At 36.8% G+C, this 23092-nt stretch overlaps 1 protein-coding gene across 1 annotated transcript in view; it reads right to left on the bottom strand.

The window, feature by feature from the left end:
- HDAC9 (histone deacetylase 9) overlaps positions 1-23092 on the bottom strand; it is an 865518-nt gene that overhangs the window by 72795 nt on the left and 769631 nt on the right. Inside the window, exon 23 of the mRNA XM_027774184.1 lies at positions 3516-3649. Coding sequence (XP_027629985.1) covers positions 3516-3649 — 134 coding nt within the window. The remainder of the gene's footprint in view (positions 1-3515; positions 3650-23092) is intronic.

The following is a 23092-nucleotide window of genomic DNA, read 5'->3' as shown; positions in this document are numbered from 1 at the left end:
CCTGCTGATTTTACAATTCCTTTGGGTTATGTAATACGTATTATTCTGCCGATAATAAGTTATAAGTAGCAGCATTTTGCTGTATTGACATGGCCTGGCCAAGAACAACAAGGGAAAGATATAGCATTCAAAAAACTGGCAAAATGTTTATGAATTCTAATCCTCTGCACATGAATAAATACATCTGACAAAGTGCAGAGTCCCTCAAAAAGGCCATTCTTGACCTTTCTAATTTGAGTTCAATTGCATGTTCAGTGTTGAGACGCCAGAGTAGGTTCTGCCAATGCTTTAAGCTCCAGCTTCACTACATTTTGTTATTTGTAAAAGTGAGATCCCAGATAATAAGTTATAATTGCTCTATTAATCACTCAGGAAGGGGTTTTGGAGGGAAATTGGGATTTTAAATTGCAATAATTGGTATCTGAAAGGCATCCCTTTTTACTTTTGTATTCAGAGCTTATCACGTAAAACTAGTGTGAAAACTGCATAGATGCACTTTTTAAAAAATGGTGAGGTACATGCAATATGCCTTATATATTATTTTTACTAAAGGAAAGAAATTTAAAACCTTAATGTAGTCATGATGACCTTTGACCCGGAAAAAATACAAAAAAAGCGCCTTGGTTTATAAATTATATTGTCAATGAAAGTGAGAAGAACTCTTTGTTTCTCGAGTTGTTTCAAGTATTACATTTTCATTTCCTTTTTCCACATGAATTATAATGTACAACACATTTGTATTTTTGTTCCATTTTCCATTTTAAAAATTCTTTTTCTTAGCTTTGTTCCTCCATGCACTAATAGACTAGATGCAACAAAATTTACATTTGAAAGTTCACCATATCAAGTCTGTTTGTTATCCTTAAAGTATTTTGTGGAAAATCTATTATTGTTACTTAAGGTCCTAAGAAGTCTCACTGGAAAAAAAAAAATAGAAATACAAAATAATAGAAAGACATAGATATTTAAATCTCCTTATCTTTAGGTCATTATGAATTAATTTTAGATTGTACTTATGCCATCAAAGATAGTCAACCAAAAAGGACATGATGGGATTTAGGGCATTATAATAACTAAATCAAATTTACTGTAAGATATTCATGGGATTAAAATCAATTGAATCATCAATATAGCCCAGAATATTTATTTTAGTAATCACTTACCAGAATTTTTAGCAATCTATACCCACACAATGGGCAGATTTAAGATTCACCAATGAGCCTTTTCTCTTATTCTACCTCAGGGTTAGTCTTTCTAAAAATATAGAGAAAAGGTGCAAGACTCAAGCTTTAAAACAGCTGACATTCTTCTAATGTCATTAATTGCTCTGTGAAATCAACCTATTTGATGCCAGGAAAAGCGTGTGTATGAAAGTGAACACAGACCTCCCAGTCAAAAGGGTATGAAGTGGAAGGAAAGCACAAAACACATCCATTTTGCTTTTTAGTAAACTCTTATAAATTAAACAAAATGTGCAATCCACACCACTGGATCTCTTCTGAAACACAGTCATCTCTTAAAGAAAGATATTAGAGGACTGATTACTCCATCCTTACTGGAAATATTCCCTTGGGAGAATACAGTTGGACCTAGTACAGAGATGACAAGGACATTAGAGACAGAATCTTAATTTGCTGGGTGTGTTCAAAGAGGGCAGTGAAATCCATAATTTCCTTCCACACAGTCAGAAAGGTAGTTGGCGTCTGCAGTTGGGTAACATTTCTTTCTGGGCAGGTCAGTCATCCGTGGAGCCACAATCCACAACCTACTTTGATTTTCTGCACATCTGGTGTGAACCTCTAAAATGCAAAATTGAATCCAGTCTGCCTCTCTAAAATGTTTCTATATTTAAAATCAAATAAGTGATTTGAGAATATGAGTGATTATCTAAAAAAAAGTTATCTCTTGAGTAAACAGAACAGCCTAATATTAAAATAAAATAGAAATAGCTTATTTTACACTACTTTATTGCCAAAAAAAACTATATTGTTTGCCATTATTGATTCATAGAAGTCTCAGAAAGACTCTCAACAGTTTAGAAAATCTTAGACACCTTCAATTATTTGTAAGCCCAAAGTGCAGTTTATAGTTGACGCTAATTATTAGATAATTATATCTTTCATGTTATTGTACTAGATAAAATTATGCAACAGTATAAATGAAGTACTTGAGCAGGTGCTCAAGTGTTCTTACGTTTTTTCTTTCAATGAAAAGTATACACATTTACCACAGCAAGTATGGCAAAATAATCATGTTGAAGCTACAGGTTTATAACATAATGATGACAATAAAAGCTATGTGTTTGATGTGCAAAAAAAGGGGTTTTGTCATAGAAAGTAATACGAATGATAGATTTCAAAAATATTTTGTATATGTTTATTCTTTTTTTGGGCGGGGGGAGAGAGGTTTTTGCTATAGGGCGCATGGGCTTGCCAGACAGACAGAGACAGACAGAGAGACAGAAAGCGAGAAATCACCGCCCAGGGGGGATGGCCACGCCACAATCCCTTCTCCTCCGTTCTCCTCTTGGGATCTTAGGCACGCACGCACACGTGCCCGGCATGAGTTTAAGCCACTAGGTCCGGGACTTGAACCGCAGTCAACTACGTGGGAGTCCAGCGACATAGCCATTACACTAACTGCTGGTCCCTATATGCTTATTCTTTAAGCAGCTATATTTCAAGTTCACAAAAGGCAAAATAAACACAATAATCCTAATATTGATATTACCACATATTTGCTATGAAAAAAATAAGTAAATTGATAAATAAGTAAATTGATAATATTAATGAATATAAACAAATTTAGAAATATTTGCTGCATTGCAATTAATTTGTCCAAAAACTTGCAATGATTTAGAAGCAAAACTCGTAACAATTGCACCTGAAGTCTGCAGACAGGGCAGAAAAATATGTTGCAATGTAATTGTTTAATTTGAAAGGAAAAAAAGGTGACTTTTGTTATTTAGGTACAATGTTGGATCTAAGGCATTCTCCATGCATGATGTTGGATGAGTTTTTCAACCATTTTGAGACTCATCACCATCCATAAGATAGATATATAATATTTGTCTCTTAGCCTATAAAATTATTAAATATTGACAAAAATAGTTTATCGGTTCTTTTTTTCTTCTTTTTTTTTTTTCCTGAACTAACATAGTCCCATGGATATTTTGACAGAAAATTTTTGGAGTGTTATTTCTTATTTGATGTTTTAATGCTCATTGATTAGGTCAGTAAACAAAGCATTCTTTTTCCAAAAGCTAGATTCACTCATTTTTTTAGTTCTATGACTAGCCTGATTGAAGGGAAGTACTATATGGAGTCTCTACCTGGGAAAAAGTTGTAAATATAATAGGAGAGCACGTAGACTTCTCTTATCTGAACCTTGCCTTTTTCCTTAAAGGTAAGAGTAACATTCTAAGAACAAACGAGTGAAAATAAAATATACATTGAAATTTGCATGCGTACATCCCTTTTTTTTCCCTCTGACCTTTTGTACTTTTGCTTTTTTACCTCATTTCCTAGAAGGGCATTTACACAGGCTTCTGATGCATCACAGATGGCTGTGAGATCATGTCCTCCTTCTAGAGCCAACACCACACGTCCATCAGCCAATGTCATCAATTGCTTCGTCAAATGACCAAAGCCTACCATAATACAAACACAGCATTTCAAAGGATGAAGTCAAGAGCAAATGACTGCTAGAGTCTAACATTGATTGAGCATTAATTCTGTGCAGCTTCTCTCTCACCATTTTCTATATGCTAATTCATTTTACACTCAGAATAACTATATGGGTTAGATACTATTATTCTTTCTGTTTTCCAGGTAAGGGAACCAAAATTCAAGTTCCCACAGCTAAGACATATCACAACCAAGCTTTGTACCAGTCAGTCTGGCTCTGCATCAGTGTATGGCACTAACTTTTAGGACACATTCTGTATGCGTCTAAATGAGAAACTTGACTAGCATTCGGTCATTGTTAACAACATGAAACTCTCTCATCTGCTGGCCATATACTTCCTGTTGCCATCCTCTATCTTTATTATAAAAGCAATTGTTCTACAATATTACATTAGTATCACCTTAGATGCTTATACATACTGTTTTATTATAAAATGTTTGATAAATGCCAACTATATAAATAACATTTTTATGTGTTATATGTATAGGCATATGACAAATACCTGCCCACTCACCTGTCCACTTGAGGAAAGCAATATTAGCAATCATTTTGAAACCTCCTGTGTGACTCTCTGATTGCAACGGTCCTCCTCCTTGTGGGAAATCAAGACTCTGTGTTGATGCCTGTGTTCCATCTATTTTCTTTGCTTAATTTGCTTGTTTTTGAATTTACACAAATAGTTTCATACTTTTACAACTTGCATTTTCACAGCTAGTTTCTGTTGATGCATGTGGTTATAATTCCTTGTTCTAGCAAGTCATTTTTACAGTTATCGAATATTTTACCCATTCTCTTATTGGTAGACATGCAGTTTTTATGTTATTACACAACTTGAGATTTTTATTATTATAATGTTATCATGAATAGACCTTATGTAGGTCTTCTGGTGCACAAATGGAAGAGTGGAATGGGGTTGTTGAGTATTAACATTTTCTAGATAATGCCAGATTATTTTCAAAAGGCTATAACCAAATTCTGTTCTCAGAAGCAGTACATAGGAGAGGACTTCAAAAAGTTTGTGGAAAAAATGGAATTAAAGTAAGAGTTTATTGAATAATGCCAAATATTTAAAAAATATATACATAGACGGGACCAGCAGATGGTTAGGCTGCTAGGCTCCCAGGTAGTCAATCCTGGTTCAAGTCTGGATCTGGTGACTTAAATTCATGCCAGGCACATGTGCATGCATGCCCAAAATCCGGAGAGGAGAATGGAGAAGGAACTGTGGCATGGCCATCCCCCAGGGGGATGATTTCTTGCCTTCTGTCTGTCTGTCTCTATCTCTCCAATGAGCACCTGCACCCGATAGCAAAAATATCTCAAATATAAAAAATAAAATACATGTATATATTTTTTTATTATCATCTTTCAAGAATTTCTTGAGGACCCCCATGTGTAAGAATTCCAATTTAGTCACATACTTGCCAATGGTGTTGTGATTTGTTTAGCAGGTGGGTAAATAATGGCATCTTATTATGACTTCATTCAGTAAGGAAAGAGCTCTCGATTTCTAGTTTGAATTAGAGTTCTTATTATGAATAGATATAGAGTGTAATTTGATATAGAATGTCCCTATCATGTGGCAGCAAGCTATATTAAGTCAATTGTTTAAAAAAAAATGGATTTTGCTATAGGGCACGTGAGCTCACTAGATACAGTTAGAGAGAAAGCTGTCAGGTCCAGGACTTGAAAAAATGGATTTTGCTATAGGGCATGTGAGCTCACTAGATAGAGACAGTTAGAGAGAAAGCTGTCAGGTCCAGGACTTGAACTTCAGTCATCCATATTGGAGTCCAGTGCTTTCCCACCATACCACTTCCTAGCTCCTGCACTACCTTTCAGCACAGAGCCAGGTGTGTTTTGTTATTTTGTTTAGAACTCTTTCCACCTCTGTTCATGAATGGAGTTAATCTATAATTTTTCATTCTTACATTGGCCGTGTTCAATTAAGGCTGAGACTCTCTTCTCTTTTTTCATTATCTAACCTTAGAATGTTGAGTAGAAATCACCTACAAAACTATTTGAGTCTGGTGTTCCCTTTGAGGAAAATTTTTAACTGACTGAATTTTCTTAGCAATTATAAGATGACTCATGCTTCTGAGTTACATTTTTCTAGGAATATGTTTCTTTTATGTAAGTGTTTAAATTCACTGAAATAAAATTATTTCTTTATCTTATTTTAAAATTCCAATGAGATGTTTGTGATTAGCCAATGTCTCTCAATATCTCTCAGGTTTTCTCTCATAATTTCCATCTCTCTTTCTGTCCTGTGTTATGTACATTTTTGATTCAGATGTAGCTTTAAGACTATCTCTAATCTGCTATAGAACACCTTCATTGATATTTTCATTTCAGTTATTATATAGTTTAATTCTATAATTTTTATTTGGTTATATTTTATAATTTTCTATTCATTTTTATATTCTATTATTCCTTTGCTCATATTTTTATTTCTTCTTTTTATTTTTTTCAGCATAGTTATTTTATATTCTGTATTTGATGTTTGATATCTTTTGGTTTATTTGCTCTTTGTTTGCTTCTGTGAATTTATCCCTTAAGAAGCCTTTATTCTTTTCCTCTTTTTTGTCTTTTGTTGGCTTGCTTGCTATTGTTGTATTTTGTATTTTATGCTCATATTCCCTGCAAATGTATGTGTGAAATCATGAAACCTGGACCAAATGTCTGTGTCCACCACCCACCAAATTTGTATGTTGAAATCCTAATCCCCATTGTGATGGCATTAGGAAGTGGACACTTTTGGTACTTAGGTAAAGTCCTCATGAATGGGATTAATGCCCTTGGAAAGGGAATCCCAGAGAATTCTCTAGCCCTCTTGGCACCATGTGAAGATCCAAGAAGTCCATAGTCTGCAATTGAGAAGAAGGCTCTCTCCAGGACCTGATCATGCAGTGACCCTGATCTTGAACTTAAAGCCTCCAGAAATTTGAGAAATAAGTTTCTGCTCTTCATAAACTACCAGTCTATGATACTTTGTTTATAATTATATCTATCTTCGAAGCCTGACTAGAGCGTGATTTTGTCTGCTCTGTTCAATGTTTGGAACACTGCCATCCAGGATCAATTTTCAATTCTTAGATTGTAGAAACTGGTTGTCATTTTGGTTGTTTGTTTGAGCATACATTACAAACATGGACTAAAAAACTTGATTACAAATTCTCGTGGAGAAGACACTCATGACTTTTTTATCCTCTTTTCTTTTACTTCTTCTCCTTGGTCTTTACAAAACTCCCTCTATTGATAGCAGTAGCTGATATAGATTTGTCTATTATTGGCAGTGATCTCATTTCTCCTATTCATCCTTTTCCTTAGAGTTCACCCTTTGTCATTCCTTTCCTTACTCTAGTCTGAAATCAAATTCCTTTCCCTTTATAGGCTGAAGGCATGGATTCTCACTCCCTCCTGCCATATGTAGTAACCTGTATTGATATTCAAATTCTGACCAGTTCGAGAGAGATTTGGGGATAGACATCCCCAGGGTACCCAGCTGTTTCATTTCCACTTCTCTGCCTTTATCTTTTTGGATGTTATCCACACATTTTTGAAGAGTGGTTTTTACACTTAAGATATTTTCATGTAAGAAGGTTTCCAGATATGTATTCTTCCATGTTACCGAATTCAAACATTTCATATTCACCATTATAGGAGATTTAATGTTGTATCCAACCTAATAGCAGTGAAAATTGCAAAACAAAATGGTATAAAAATAAATAACATGTGTCTAGACACTTTTTATATGCTTTATAATCTTATAATGAATTATTTAATATTTATATAAATGACATTTATATAATTAATACACTTTATTTTTTAACCCAATTTTGGTTTACAGGAAAGTCTAGAAGAAAACAAGAGAATTCTCATATGTACTACCCTTCTTCTGTTATTAACATGTATTAGTGTGGTGCATTTGTTACAATTCATAGATCAATTTTGATACATTATTATTAGTTAGTTAGTCATGCTTATCTTGCATTTTTTTTAAAAAAGAATGATTTAACTTTGTTTATCATCATCATCATTTTTATTTTAAGTTCCTACAGGGCATGTGTAGAGAGAAAGCTACAAACAGAAAGTGAGATGGCAAGTCTCCAGGATGGACTCTAACCATGGTTGGCATGTGAGAGTCCAACACCTTAACCACCATGCCACCTGCTGGCCACCCTAATCTTTCTAAAAAAATTTATTATCTATTATTTACATCCAATCATTGTACCTCTTTATAGCATACAATATGTTTTTAAAAGTGTGCATGCAGTACATGATAATAAAATCAAGGACATTACCATAAATATCATCCTGAACAACAACAACAAAATATTAAAGATGTTTTTCCATAAGGCGTGTGTGCTCACCAGAGTAAGACAGAGACAGAACCAAAGAGAGAAAGAGAGAAATCACAAGAAAGCACCTCCTTAGGGAATGGCCATGCCACAATCCCTTCTCTATTCTCCTCTCAGGATTTTGGGCAAGCATGCACATGTGCCTGGTATGATTTCCAAGACACGGTCTAGGACTTGAACCATGAGTGGGCATGAGGGAGTCCAGTGCCTTAACTACCATGCCTAATTCTGGCCTCTTGATAAATTATTATTATTTTTTAGAATGGTTTTATTATTTTTATTTATTATTTTTTTCTAGTTAGAACAGAAAGAGACAGAGAAAGAGAGACTGAGAGAGAGAGAGGGAAAGTGAGAGAGCAAGCCACCAGGTCTGGAACTCTCAAACTGCTGTTGGCCATGTGGGAGTCCAGTGCCTTTAAATACCACCCCACTTACCAGCCCCTAAAACATTATTATTAACTAGAGTTCACAGACAGAGTTTACAATCTGTGTTGTACAATTTTATACGGGTTTTGTGCATTATGTGAAATGCATAATGTTATGTATTCACCATTGTAGTACATTACAGAACAATTTCACTGCCATAAAAAATATCCATGCTCCACCCATTAACATTTCTCCTGCCCCTCAAGCCCTAGCAACCGGTCTTTCTTGTCACTATAGTTTTATTCTTTCATTCTTTTTACTATAGGGTATGTGTACTTGCTGGAGAGAGACAGAGAGAAAGTGAGAAAGATTTTCTCTCAGGATTTTTGGGCATGCATGCACATGCAGCCAGCATGGCTCTCAAGCTGCCAGGTCTAGAACTTGAACCTCAGGGTTGGCTGGGTGGGACCCAGATGCCTTAACCACCTAAACCACCAGCTGGCTCCATTGTTGAAAAGTTTACATTAATTCAAAATTTTACCTTCTTGTATTATTCTTTCTAAATTAGAAGACATGATTTTACTTTTGTTCACTTACATAACACATATATTTGGGGGACCATCATTTAGCGTAATGGCTATGTCGCTGGACTCCCATGTAGTTGACAGCAGTTCGAGTCCCTGACCCGGTGGCTTAAACTCATGCCGGGCACATGTGCGTGCGTGCCCAAGATCCCGAGAGGAGAATGGAGGAGAAGGGATTGTGGCGTGACCATCCCATGGGAGGTGATTTCTCGCTTTCTGTCTTTCTGTCTCTCTCTGTCTGTCTGGCGAGCACATGTACCCAATAGCAAAAACCTCTCAAAAAACCCCCCAAAAAACAAAAAACCATATATTGGGCAAAAATTATACTAAAAAATCAAAACTTAGATAAAAGTTGTTTTCAAGTATTTCAGTGTGTCTCATTTCCTATGGACTTTATGATAATTCCAGCAAAAATCTTTTACATAGGCCATTTAGGAATGAGACTGACCCTAATATACTCCACTTTAGTACCTGATGACATACAAAAAGGAGGAGTATCAGAAAAAAATGTAATGCAATTTTTAAAATCCCTAATGCTTAGAAACTTTCTTTGTCTAAGTCAAGATTAATAGCACTTTGTAATTAGTTTCACTCCAGAAAAATAAAAGTAACTCATAGGCAAGTACTCATTCCTGTAATCATAATATTCAATATTTGAGACAACTTTTCCTGTAACCTAAACCAGGACCACAGTGATCATTTTAAACGGTAAGAATAAATGAAGCCAGTATACTGTATCTTCCATATTGAAGGTTTTTGGCAATTGATAATTCAATTACTAAAATCACTGCAGAGTAAATCAAATTGCATGGATTTAAAGAGAGAGAGAGAGAGACAAAGGGAGAGAGAAAGTCCCAAATCTGATTTAACTTTACTTTTTCCTGTGGGAATGAAAAAAGTTCCATAAAATACCAAATTTAGATGGGACAGTAAAAAGTGGAAGGAAAAAAGGGAATGAAGTTAATCTTTGATCTCCATCCAAATTCCTCTTTTACCTACAGGGTTTATTTCCATTCACATGTTACCCATGTGATCTCTGGAGTCAGAGACAGGCAGCTGAACTCAGAGTTATGCCTGAACAAAACACTCAAATGAAGTAAAGAAATAAAATTTCTACCAAGCCCTGCTCTTTCTTTCAACCAAAAGAATGAATTCAATAATAATTTTTTAAGTTTTGTCATCCTGAATTCTATTGTATCCATTGCTGCTGTACATATTAGAAATAATAGAACAGCCAGCTGAGTGTGGCTACCAAAGATAAAGTTTAATTTTTCTTTTTTTTTGGAGAGGTTTTTGCTATAGGGCACGTGTGCTCGCCAGACAGACAGAAAGAGACAGAGAGACAGAAAGTGAGAAATCACCCCCTGGGGGAATGGCCACGCCGCAATCCCTTCTCCTCCGTTCTCCTCTCGGGATCTTGGGCACGCACGCACATGCGCCCAGCATGAGTTTAAGCGACTGGGTCAACTACGAACCGCGGTCGACTGGAACCGCAAGGCCAGTGACATAGCCATTATGCTAACTGCTGGCCCCAAGTTTAATTTTTCAAGACAAGAGAGATAAAAGTATCTGTGTGTGTGTGTGTGTGTGTGTGTGTGTGTGTGTGTGTGTGTGCATGCATGTGCACGTGTGTATATGTGTATTTGATAGATCATGTAACATGTTTATAATGAGCATGATTGCAAATTTCACTTAATTATATATGTGTCAAGTGCCACAAAAACACAAAAGGTCACCCTACTTGTCACAATAAACTAAATACAATCTTTATAATTGAAAAATTATAGCAGAGACCCTGCCCTCAAGATAGCTGGAGTTTCCTGAGTATGAGGGCTGATAGGCTGATCAAGTGAGGAAACCTGTCCATACAGCATGGTACATTGTGGTTCAAGCAATCACTAGATATGGAGCTATAACTGTATTTTCAGCACCCACATATACCTCTAGTTTTGCTTTTGTAGAGTGGGGAGGGCAGAGCTGAGGGAGGAATCTGGATAGCCGCGTAGCCATATGGGCAGGCTCTTGGTGGTAACTGGTATCCATACTCCTTGATTGAAAATCAGCCTTGGCAGTTGTCCCTATTTCCTAAATTGACAACAAAATTCTTTAAAATATATATTTTTATATATACATGTTTTTTGGAAGGGGATGGCCACATCACAATTCCTTCTCCTCCATTCTCCTCTCAGGATCTTGAGCACGCATGCACATGTACCCGGTGTGAATTTAAGCCACTGGGTCTGGGACTCAAACCGTAGTCAACTACATGGGAGTCCAGCAATGTAGCCATCACACCATCTGCTGGTCCCAAGAAATATATATTTTTAAGATACTTTAATTTTTTTTGAAGAAACATTTTAGAATGAGGCAATAATAAAATACTACCTCTGGCACTATCACCACTATGGAAATTTAAATGTAGCCTGGCTGTTTAAAAAGAGTCTACTCAGCATGAAATTGTAAGCATGAGAAGGAAGTTACAATGGTTATAACTAATCATTTCATTTTTATTATTTTCATTATCTTTCTCCCTTGACTCCCCCCTACAACCCAGCTCATTTTCTGCCTTGCTCCCAATCTGTCTCTGATATTGATGGTTGCTGTCCATACTTTCATACCTTCCAATCTTTTAATTTCTACCATAGAGTGCAATCATTAGGTATATGTTAAGTGGGGATATACAATGCCTTTCTTTCATAGTCTGACTTGCTTCGCTTAGTATTAAAACTTCCACATTTGTCCACTTTCTACCAAATGCCAGGGTCTCATTGGTTTTTATGACTGGATAGTAGTCCATAGTACATACGCGCCACATTTTTTTCAATCCATTCATCTGTTCTTGGACATCTGAGTTGATTCCATGTCTTAGCAATTGTGAATAATGCAGCAATGAAATGAATGTGCAAGTGTTTTCCTGAATGAGTGTATTTCTGATCTTCGGGTAGGTACCCAGGGTGGAATTGCTGGATTATATGGTAGTTCTATTTGTAGATCTTTGAGGAACCTCCATACTGTTACTAATCATTTCTTTTGATGGCCACACACAACTGAACTGGTAACTACCAAGACTGAGACACCATTGAGGAAAAGAATTGGAAGAGTATTTTAATTTTAAAGTCTCTGCTTTTTTTTAAAAGTTTATTAGAAGTAAATTTGAGTCATCAGGAAAGACATGACATATTTTTTCCATTTTTCTATGCAAAAATGTGTCATGATTCTTCCAACGACACAATAGTATTAAATAAGCTTTAAATATGGGAGCAGTTTCGAATTATCTATTTCATTTTAATTTTCTGGCACTCTGGTATAGTGGTTTGTTTCTACTTAAGTCATATTATGTTGGCATTTTTTTTTTTTTGGAGAAGTTTTTTTGCTATAGGGCACATGCGCTCGCCAGACAGACAGAGAGAGACATAGAGACAGAAAGTGAGAAATCACCCCCCAGGGGGGATGGTCACGCTGCAATCCCTTCTCCGCCATTCCCCTCTCGGGATCTTGGGCACGCACGCACACGTGCCCGGCATGAGTTTTAAGTCACCGGGTTTGGAACCGCGGTTGACTACATGGGAGTCCAGCGACATAGCCATTACGCTAACTGCTGGTTCCCTTATGTTGGCATTTTTAAATGATCCCATTATTTGTGGGACCAGTAGATGCTGAAACAGTTACATCACTGGACTCCCACATAGTGGACCCATTCTACTTTTGTGCATTCCATGTTTGTTGTTTGGATATATTTTCTACACGAAACAGACTTACAATTTTTTTTTCATAAATTCACAAATGTCAGTAGAGTGGAAACATTTTTTTATGTTCTCCACAATACTATTTTAAGTGCATTAATGTACCAATCAATTCTCTGTTTGAGTCGTTAGATTTTTAATTTTATATTTAAGATGGCAAATAATAACTCTGTACATGATCAAAACTGTATCAGTACATACTAGCATTTATTTGTTCCTAGCATTATTATGTATTATCTAAAGATCGAAAGAGACCTTTCCTTTTCATAATTGCTCTTTGTCACCAGAGTAGTGCGAGGATAGAATATAAATGGTAGAGCATGTTAAGACAAATTGGGAGCAAAGTATAGTCAAAATTTTTATCAGCTTAATTCTCTTAGAACCTATGCGTGTTTAGTAATGTCTGGTGCAGACAACTAGAATTCATATAAAAAGTTAGAGAAAGGAGAGATACTGCCAGAAAGTCTGTTTTTAAACAGCATTGAAAGTCTCCACAGAGGTCCAAACTGAAGTAATTCTGTTAAAGGTTGGAAATTCTCAACCAGCAGTTTAGTTACTATTGCTATCCTGCCATTCTATCATAAAAAGGACCAGACTTTAGAATCAGCAGCTAACCCTCATAGAAAGGTACTTGGGTCATGATTTATTTGGTTAATAAAGAAACAGTAACACAAACTGATTGATTGGACAAGCATTTTACTTCTACTTATAAATCTCCCAACTTTGTGGACGTCGGTCTCCATTCACTACAAGTTTTCCCTCACTACTATTTTTCTGTGTCTGTTGAGAAAAGCTTCAAGTTAAAAAAAAAAAAAAAAAAAAAAAAGACATTGGTATCCTCCCATCCCAGGTTGCCATTCTGTAGAGGTAGTGGAGTAAGAGCAACTGCAGTGCATATATCTACTGGAATACTAACAACTAATATCTTACAATGACTGACATCATTTTTGTAACTCTTTTATAGCTTAAAAAGTCTCAATGCCAATTACTCGTTTATTAACAGGATTTCATGTGGGTCTGAACTGTTTGTGAGGACTCCATCACAAATTCAATACAGTAGGGATCCAAAGAGTCACACATTTTTATCCCATTTTACACTTGACACTTAATTTTGAACATACACTGCTGTGTTTCCTACAGCTAGATTCAGAAAGCATTACTGAAGAATGCACATACAGGGCAGCCATTTTCCTCTCTAAACCTCTCTGTCATTAAGTTACCATATTGTTCTTTAGGAAAGTGCAGTCGAACTCAAGTCGAGAGAGAAATTTGGGTAGCATGTGGCAGTCTGTGAGGCTGCGGCAGGACTTCAAAGCAGAGTCTGATTGTTGCAGATGGGAAGAATGCTTTCCACAGAAATACCTTTTTAAGACTCATGGCACTGTAATTCATATGGGAGGCACTTGTGATTCGTTCCTGATGATGCTGGGATCATTTCACTCACAAAACCATTGTCGCTACCATAAAATCCTTTCATCTGTAGCCAAAAAGGTTTATTTCATGCAAATGAAAATTTTTCATTAAAGTATCACCTTAATAATGGGTGAAGATATATATTTTTTGCTCATGTTTAAAATGTAAATTTATGGACATATTCCGAAGGTTCATTTCATGTTAAGATCTTTACTTATTTGATGTCCCAAGACTCTTTCCAAGTTCATTGAATCCGGAAATCAATTTTAGAAGAAATATGGAGATTATTATCATTAAATCTTCAGCTGGCTTATTCCAAGCAGCCCTATAAATATTGCATATGTTTTGAAGAAGGCACTTTCAACCACAGTCCAAGTCCTTTGACTCATCTAGGGGTGATACTGTAAGAGGTAAGTGCACATTCTCAGCATCTTTGAAAACACATGAATATTTGTTTTGTGTCCTGACATCATTTTGTGTCGTGAACAAAGTCTGAGACAATTTCAAGATACGTTAATGCCATTCCTTCTGAAAAGTGAAGTTTATTCTCAGGAATATTTGCGAGTGAATATGACAAGAAAGGTTGACTGGCATAAAGGCCATCCATGCTTCTATGAGCCACATACACAGAACAACTATTATTTACTAAACACTTACAAATCGGATTTTTTTTTTTTTGAGCGAGGTTTTTGCTACAGGGCATGTGCACTCGCCAGACAGACAGAGAGAGACAGAGAGACAGAAAGCAAGAAATCACCCCCACCCTGGGGGGATGACCACATTGCAATCCCATCTCCTCCAGTCTCCTCTCAGGATTTTGGGCACACTCGCACATGTGCCCAATATGAGTTTTAAGCCACCAGGTCTGGTACTCAAACTGTGGTTGATTACATGGGAATCTAGCAATATAGCCATTATGCCAATTGCTGGCCCCCAAATCTGATATTTTAAATAGTTATGTAATATTGCAAATTACTAAAACCTTAGTTTTCTCACCTGTAAATATAACTAAAATTATTTACTCTTCCTCACAGATTTGAACTGAATAGCTAATAAAATGCCACACACACCCCCCAAAAATGATAAAGCCTGTGCCAGTCCAATAACCTGTTGATTAGGGAGCGAGATATCATGGGGTTTGAAAAACACACCAGTGCCAAGAGCCTAACACACATGTGCCAAGAGCCTAACAAGATGGAGCAATGGAAGAGCAGAGATTGCGGCATGACCATGCCCCATTGTCTCTGGCAAGTGCACATTCCCTTTGGAAAACAAAAAGTAGGTATATGATAGGGCCAGTCCTCTAGTGCAGCAGTTAAGCACTGCACAGAGGAAGCTGGATCCCAGGGTTTGAGTCCTGGTCTCAGCAGCTTGAAAGAAATTCCAGGTGTGTGTGCACCTACTCAGGATCCTGATGGGATAGGGAATTGGAGGAAAGGGATTGTGGTATGGAGGGCCCTGCCTGGGTGTCCTCTCTCTCTCTTTTTCCCTCTCACACACACTAACCTGCTCTCTAGCATGAAAATAATAATAAAAACTAAAGTTAAAAAAAGAGACAAACAGTATATTGAACAGAACCTAGCATATAGCAGATGTCTGGTATTTGAATTTTTCATAAAAAATTTTAATCCATAACTTCAGATCTGAGAGTGCATTTTAAGGTTGTGTATCCCAGTTTGTTTGTCTGTTTGTTTGTTTTATATGAAGGAGGAAATTAAGACCCAGAAATCTGGATTATTAAAGGAAGCAGTGAATAACAAACTGTGGCTAGAACCCAAATCCTTTAGTGAGTGTGTTTCCCACAGTTCCTTGTTGTCAACTTAGTGACATTAGAACAATCTCTGTTTTCAGATCTGATTTCTTGCTCCAAAGGAGCTACTTTAGAAAAAGTTCCTAGACACCAACTGGCTTTTACAAATCATTACTTTGGTGTATTAAGTATAAACAAGCCAGAAGCACATGAATTAAATTTCCCCTAAAATACACATGTATAACACCAGTGAGGGAAAAAAGAAATCACTAGAAAATGCTTTTGGACATCATAGGGCCATTCCTTCCCACTTCTCCACTAATTTTTTTTTTCCAAACCCCAATTGCAACTTGATTTGCCAATCACTAGTTTTTACTGCTGTTTTCAATAACGCATCAAACATATGGGATCTATTCTTTCATCGATGCTCATCATAATTGGCCAAGGGAAATGGAATGAGAGCAGGTCAGCCTCACGCTAAGCAATGATGATCCCATTACAGTAGTTTGTACTGCTCAAATTCAACCAGTATTTACTGAGCATATACTCTAATAATTGCTAGAGAAACATGAGGATGAATAAGATATATAGTTCTGGCTTCCAAGAAGCTACACGATAAAGCTCATACACAGATAAATCTAACTTAACATAGGGAAAATAATGGTTATAAAATACATAAGGTGGTGGGACCAGCAGTTGGTGTAATGGCTTTGTCACTTGACTCCCATGTGGTTGACCACGGTTCGAGTCCTGGACCCAGTGGCTTAAACTCACAGTGGACACTTGTGTGTGCGTGCCTGCCCAAGATCCTGAGAGGAAAATGGAGGAGAAGGGATTACGGTGTGGCCATCCCCCCTGGGGGGTGATTTTTCACTTTCTGTCTCTCTGTCTTTCTGGTGAGCACATGTGCCCTATAGCAAAAACTTCTCCCCCCCAAAAAAAATTATATATAAGGTAGTATAAAGTTAAGAGATGGGGGATATATAGCTGGTTAGAGGAGATTTAGAACATATACTTAAATATTTGCAGTATTATACATTTGTAAACCTTTGCCTCAGTTTTCATTACTGACACAGCAACAGTAATGCAGGTTAGTTTAACTGACCTAATACACGTGAAGTATACTCACCCACTTTATGGCACACGGGCAGGATCAATAACTATTATGTCCTCACCCCACCTCTTCAGCTTTATTAATCTTTTCAAAGCTCTATTAGGTAAATAAGTGACACCAACTAAGTAGTATCACTCTTCCCACTTATTTGTTTTTCCTATTAGTAAACCTGGCACAGAATGACTCAGTTACATCAATATAGGCCCATACGTACATACTACAGTCCCAGAATGAGCAAACTGGAGAATAGAAAAATAAACTTTGTAAATGGGGACCTAGATTTTCAGACAACCCTTCTCACTAACCATCATTTCTCAAAGACAAACTGCCAAGACCCAAGACTTAATCAGTACTTGAAAAAAAAATCAGTACTTTCAAATCTAGCATGTACAGCAGCTTGATATGAGGAGTGCTCAGTATACGTTCATAGACAGAATTAGTGAATTTGAATGAGTTTATTCAAGTTTACTTGATCTCATCTCATTTAGATACTAGGGTGGACAGGATTCTCAGACTGACTTTCAGTGACCCTGGCACTTTTAGAATCTCCTTCTTTTTAAGCCTGAGTAAAATCATGGAGTATTATGAACGCTCACTCCTGTGAATGATGAATAAGATTTTCAGTCGACATCAAATAAATCCAAAAGGAGATAAGGGACGTCAGTGGTTGTGGGGAGGAGGGTAATCCAATTACATGAACCCTTTAACAGGAAAGCTTTCTTTAACTGGCCATAAAAGAGGAAGTTAGAAAAGTCTGAAGAGAAAGTATTTGATTCATCCTTCATGGTGTGAAAATGAACAGGACTATATGAGAAGGACAGTTGGTGGCTCCTGGGTGGCAAAGAAATGTGAGCCTCAGTTCTACAACTGTAAGGAACTAAACTTTGCTCATCAACCTGAATGATGTCAGAAGGGAATTACTCCCTGGAGCCACCAGAGCAAGGCTCTAGCCTGGCTGGTAGCTTGAGATCGGCCTTGTGACACCGGAAGCTAAGAACCCAGTGAAATCCACATAGACTTGTGATGTACAGAATGAGGAGGTCATAAATGCGCAGTGTCGTAAACTGCTAAATGTCATACATCGCTGGAGATGTCATTGGCGTAAGAAAAATCAGGATCACTATTCTAGTTTATGGTATAAATTGAGAGTGTAGGAAAAGATAAAATAATAATGGTAACTACAACAATTAGCGATTTCAAAATGTTTATCCTGTGCACGTCCTGGGACCCTTTTGCAGCTGTTTCTTTCATTCAGTCTTCATACTGATCTCATGAAGTAGCTACACAAAATACCCAACTTTCTACAGAGGAGCTAACAAAGTTTGAAAAGTTAAATAACTTTCCTGAAGTCGCACAACTAGACAGTTGTTGAGTCAGGAATAATTATCAAGCTGCGTGACTTTGGAATAAGAGGTCTTAACCATCGAGCATATACTACCTCTTAAAAATAAGTGAGACGAGCAGCCTAGAAAAATTTTTTTTGCCCATTCGTTTATTTCTTCCATGAGAATGAGAAGCTGAGATTCAGATGCTCTTAACTGAGGCCTCATGCCACGATCCATCCCTAGTATCAGGCAGCCTGAATCACAGGCATACATGTGAATGTCCAGCATACCCAGGAAGGTCTCAGAACAGGAACCCAGAACCTTTTCCATGTGAGTCCAATTATGTTTTCACTGTACTACTACCAGGGTCTCCCTTCCCCCCACTAAAATAAATCCACACATGTAAAGTACATTACTTTTCATTTAGAGTCAGATGAAGTAACCAATGCATATCAGCAAGTGCCCAAAGGGTTCATCTGCTCTCACTATTCTCTACAAAGGGCCAAGTGCCAGTATGCCTAAGTGTAAGATGGATACCTTGACAACTGCTGAAATATTTGTCTGTCAGATCTGGGGGAAGTGGATTGTTGGAAGATGATAAGATCATTTATGAATTATCAGTTGAGATGAGATACTGCAAATAGAGTTAGTGCTGTTGGCTTCTTTTGACCTTGAAACAAAACCAAAATCTGTGCATCACTCTGTGAAAAAGAACCCAAGGATAGTGCATCTGGATGAGCATGAGTTTATGTAGATTAGATGACCTATCTTAGCAGAGAGATTACTGAACTGTAAACTTTCCTAAAGAACCAAGTGTTTGGTTAACCAAGTGCAGGTTGGGCATAGCAAAGTCTCTCAGACTAATTTTTCTTGTGCTCAAGGAAGGCTGGCAGGTCTTGGACTGCTGAAATAGTGTACAAGGTAGAAGATTCTGGGCCTGAAGATGGGCAAGCCTGCTAGAAGAAAACTCCAAGCTCATTGGCACAGGGCAGCTCAATATGCCAGCCACTCAGCCACCTGTCACTGGCTTCTCATTCTGATCAGGATTACATTTAAGTCTGGGACCAGCAGATGACATAATGGTTATGCTGCTGGACTCCCACATAGTAGACAGCACTTCAAGTTCCAAACCAGGCAGCTTAAAACTCATGCTGGGCACTTATAAGAGCATGTCCAAAATCCAGAGAGGAGAGTGGAGGAGAAAGGATTGCAGCACCCTCTGTGGGGGATGATATCTCATTTTCTGTCTCTTTGTCTTTATGGTTGCATACATCTGACAGCAAAAATCTCTCTTTAAAAACAAGCAAACAAAACAAAACGAAGCAAAAAAAGAATTACATTTAAATTCTTTGGGACAAGATCTCTCTCTGGTCCCATCTTCTATGACACCCCCACACTCACTGTTCTGTTGACTTAGATAACTATCCTTTGTAATAGTTATAGAACTGTATATATGTAGTTTGATGAACACTGTAGTGACCTACAGTTCTGAGCTTCCACAGATGGAATGTTCCGTCCATATCCAACTAACACTTCAGCTCAGTGTAAGTGACATCCTGAGCACCTGTGCAATCCAGATCTATTCCTATATGCCTTCTTCAAGCCAGTCTTTTTCTCTATTGTTAATTTGTCCACCACCCTACCAGACTATAAACTACAGAATACAGGAACCACAGTTTAGCTGACTTTGTATATTCAGTATCCATATAATGCCGGGCATTCCCATAACTGCTATTTAAATTAGTGATGAGTAAATAGTTAAGGAGCTTGAAACAGATTTTAAGGACCTGACTGAACATATGATAACAGCTGAAGTTTACATGGAGCTTACTACAAGGTAGTCTTTGTGCTAAACACTTCACAACTTATAAGAGGACTTCAAGAAGTTCACTGAAAAACAAACTCAAGGTAGAGCTCATTTTGGTGCAAAAAATTTGAATCCATAAATAGTTTTTTTCATAATACTTATTTTCCATGAACTTTTGGAGAACGTCCAGTATTTAATACTCAAAAAATATAAAAGAGGCATTCTGTTAATCTCATTTGAGAGATGAAGAAACACACACACACACACACACACACACACACACACAGAGGTTAGATACATTGTCCAAGGTAAAATAGCAGACGTAGGGTTCCAACCCTCTGACTCTAGAGTTTAGATTATTAAGCATCAGACACAACTTTTTTTCTTTTTTCTTTCTTTCTTTATTTATTCAGAGCCCATAGTGGTATTAGAGAGCAATTTTGGATAACAGGAAAGAAAAGAAAGTAAAGACACGCATGAAAAATGTTATGCTGTTATTATATACCTGCTATAGACTATTATCTTTTCTTTAAGAATGTTTTTGAAAAATAGAGTGGCCAGTATAAGTAGACAATTTTGGATTAGGTGGTGAAGGTGGAGCTGGGAGGATCAGTGAGGCGTACCTAGAAAAGAAGTTCAGGTCCAAAGAAAATATTACAATATGCCAAAAAGAAAAGTCAAGTCCTCGTCATAGACTGTCTCTTGCATAGGTCTATATAACTTCAAAGAAATTTCATTGATTTAGTCTTATAAAGAGTAAAACTAAAAATCCATGTCTTCAAGAGAACTCAGGAAATCATTAGGTTGTTTGAAAAGTCATACACATTTTTACATAGAAAAACAGAAAGGTACCTCATGACTTTTCTGACAACCCAATAACTGTAGAAGATCGATTAATTTAAGAAATATTTGTTGAGAGGCTATGGTATGAACCAGGAGCTATAGACTGTTCAATGAGGGAAGCAAAGTTGGTCTCTACCTTGTTATTGTTGATAAAATAAGATGTTATAAATGTTAATGAGAGAAAACATAACCAGACACAGAAATTATCTCATGTAATCACTCAACTACCCTAGTGGGAAAATGAGAAATAAGAAAATTAATGTACCTAAGCAACAAGATCGGTCAATGGCAAAGCTGTGATAAGAAGCTGGATCAGTTGACTCTGGGATGTATCCTCAGAATGTCTTGGCAGCAGCTAAACCCCACAGGTTTAATGGATTAGTGCTGCAGTCATAGTGCCAATCACGTATGAATAATAATCCTCAAACATGAATGACTGTAATTCATTCTTTTTACTTGGGTTTTAACTTAGATTAATAAAATTTGATTTTCAGAAAAAAAATATTCATTTTGATTCTTCTGATTTTCTTCTTTTGCTTTGAAAAAAGAAATTCCAACCCCCCTCTCCACAACCATATCCCCTCCCCCAGAAAAATCTTAATTCCTTTTCAAACTAAGCCTTGGAACTAAACTTGCATTTGCATTTCAGCAGGGCATTAATTCATAGCAGCATTCTTCAGACAATGATGTGCACAGCAACATTTGGAATGACCATGCCAAGAAATGCTTACTACTATTTTTCCCTCCTCATCCTCATGGTGACTTCATAACCAACTGCTTTTTTTTTATTATTGATATTTTCAACTAGGATGGTACCAGATATATAATGCCCAAAGTTATGTGTTCTATTGTTTAAAAATAAACAACAAAAATCCCACAATTGAGTCTTAGTGTGTATATGCCTCATAAACAAATGATCTTCAAAGTGCTGGATAAGCATCAGCTAAATTATAAAGGTTTATTGAATGGTAGAAAAACAAATTATTTCCTTCTAAGGAAAATGGGGACATATGTCTCATTGCCAAAAACATTCTTTGGAATTGCATTTCCCAAATGACCTAGGTTTTTAATTTCAAGACCAAAATACCTGATTTTAAAAGATAAGTATCTAGCCTCTGGGCAAAACTGATGATTTCTTATTTTTCCTGCCATAAAAGGAGGTTCAGGAACCCTCCAAATTATAGATTTCAAGCAAGCATTTAATTTAGATTAAATTAGACAGCAATTGTATGTTAAATAAATACGAAATGGTTCTAAATGTATTTGTTAAAGATTAAGAATTCTGTAATACATAGGCTTCTATTACACATTTGTTATTACTGATTTTTAAAATAAATCACCATTTAATTGAAATACTTAAAGAACATTTACAAAGGAAAGCACAGCATTTAGCAAATCTCATGAGAATCAAATAAACCCAATAGGGTAGTTTAAAAAAAATTAGGCAGCCCATTCTCTAACACCAAGGGAGAAAACTTGCAGTGCAAATATGTCCAGGAACCTACACAATTTTTACATTATTTAACCTGCAATATGGACAAAATAAAGACTTCATTTCAAATGCTCACTATCAAAGAAGTTTTGTTCTGTTTTAAGTTACTCCCATTTGCCATTTTATAAAACATCATTGAATGAAAATAAAAGTAGATTAAAATAGGAACTGCCTAATACATCCATCATACATTTCATCATAACTATCATTCTTTGGGGAAGAAAGTTAACTATCCCATCTTGAATATATTGTATCATGCATGGCCTTTAATTTTATATTGTATATTTTTTTTTCTGTTTTTCCAGGTTGGAGGTGTGGGACATGAAAAAGGAGCCTGTCTTTGACTACACTAGTGTATTAATATCTTAAAGCATCATTTCATTGTGAACTAGATCCAACATCCAACTTATGAGGGGGTTGTCAAAAAGTCATGCATTTTTGGGACCAGCAATTTAGCGTAATGGCTATGTCGCTGGACTCCCATATAGTCGACTGCGGTTTGCGTCCAGGACCCAGTGGCTTAAAACTCACGCCGGGTACATGTGCATGCATGCCCAAGATCCCGAGAGGAGAATGGAGGAGAAGGGATTGCGGCGTGGCCATCCCC

This window comes from Tupaia chinensis, unplaced genomic scaffold, assembly GCF_000334495.1.
Source record: "Tupaia chinensis unplaced genomic scaffold, TupChi_1.0 Scaffold000410_1, whole genome shotgun sequence".
In the NCBI taxonomy this organism is placed as follows: domain Eukaryota; kingdom Metazoa; phylum Chordata; class Mammalia; order Scandentia; family Tupaiidae; genus Tupaia; species Tupaia belangeri.
The sequence above is the reverse complement of the archived record's forward strand: the minus strand, read 5'-3'. Positions and strand labels throughout refer to the sequence as shown.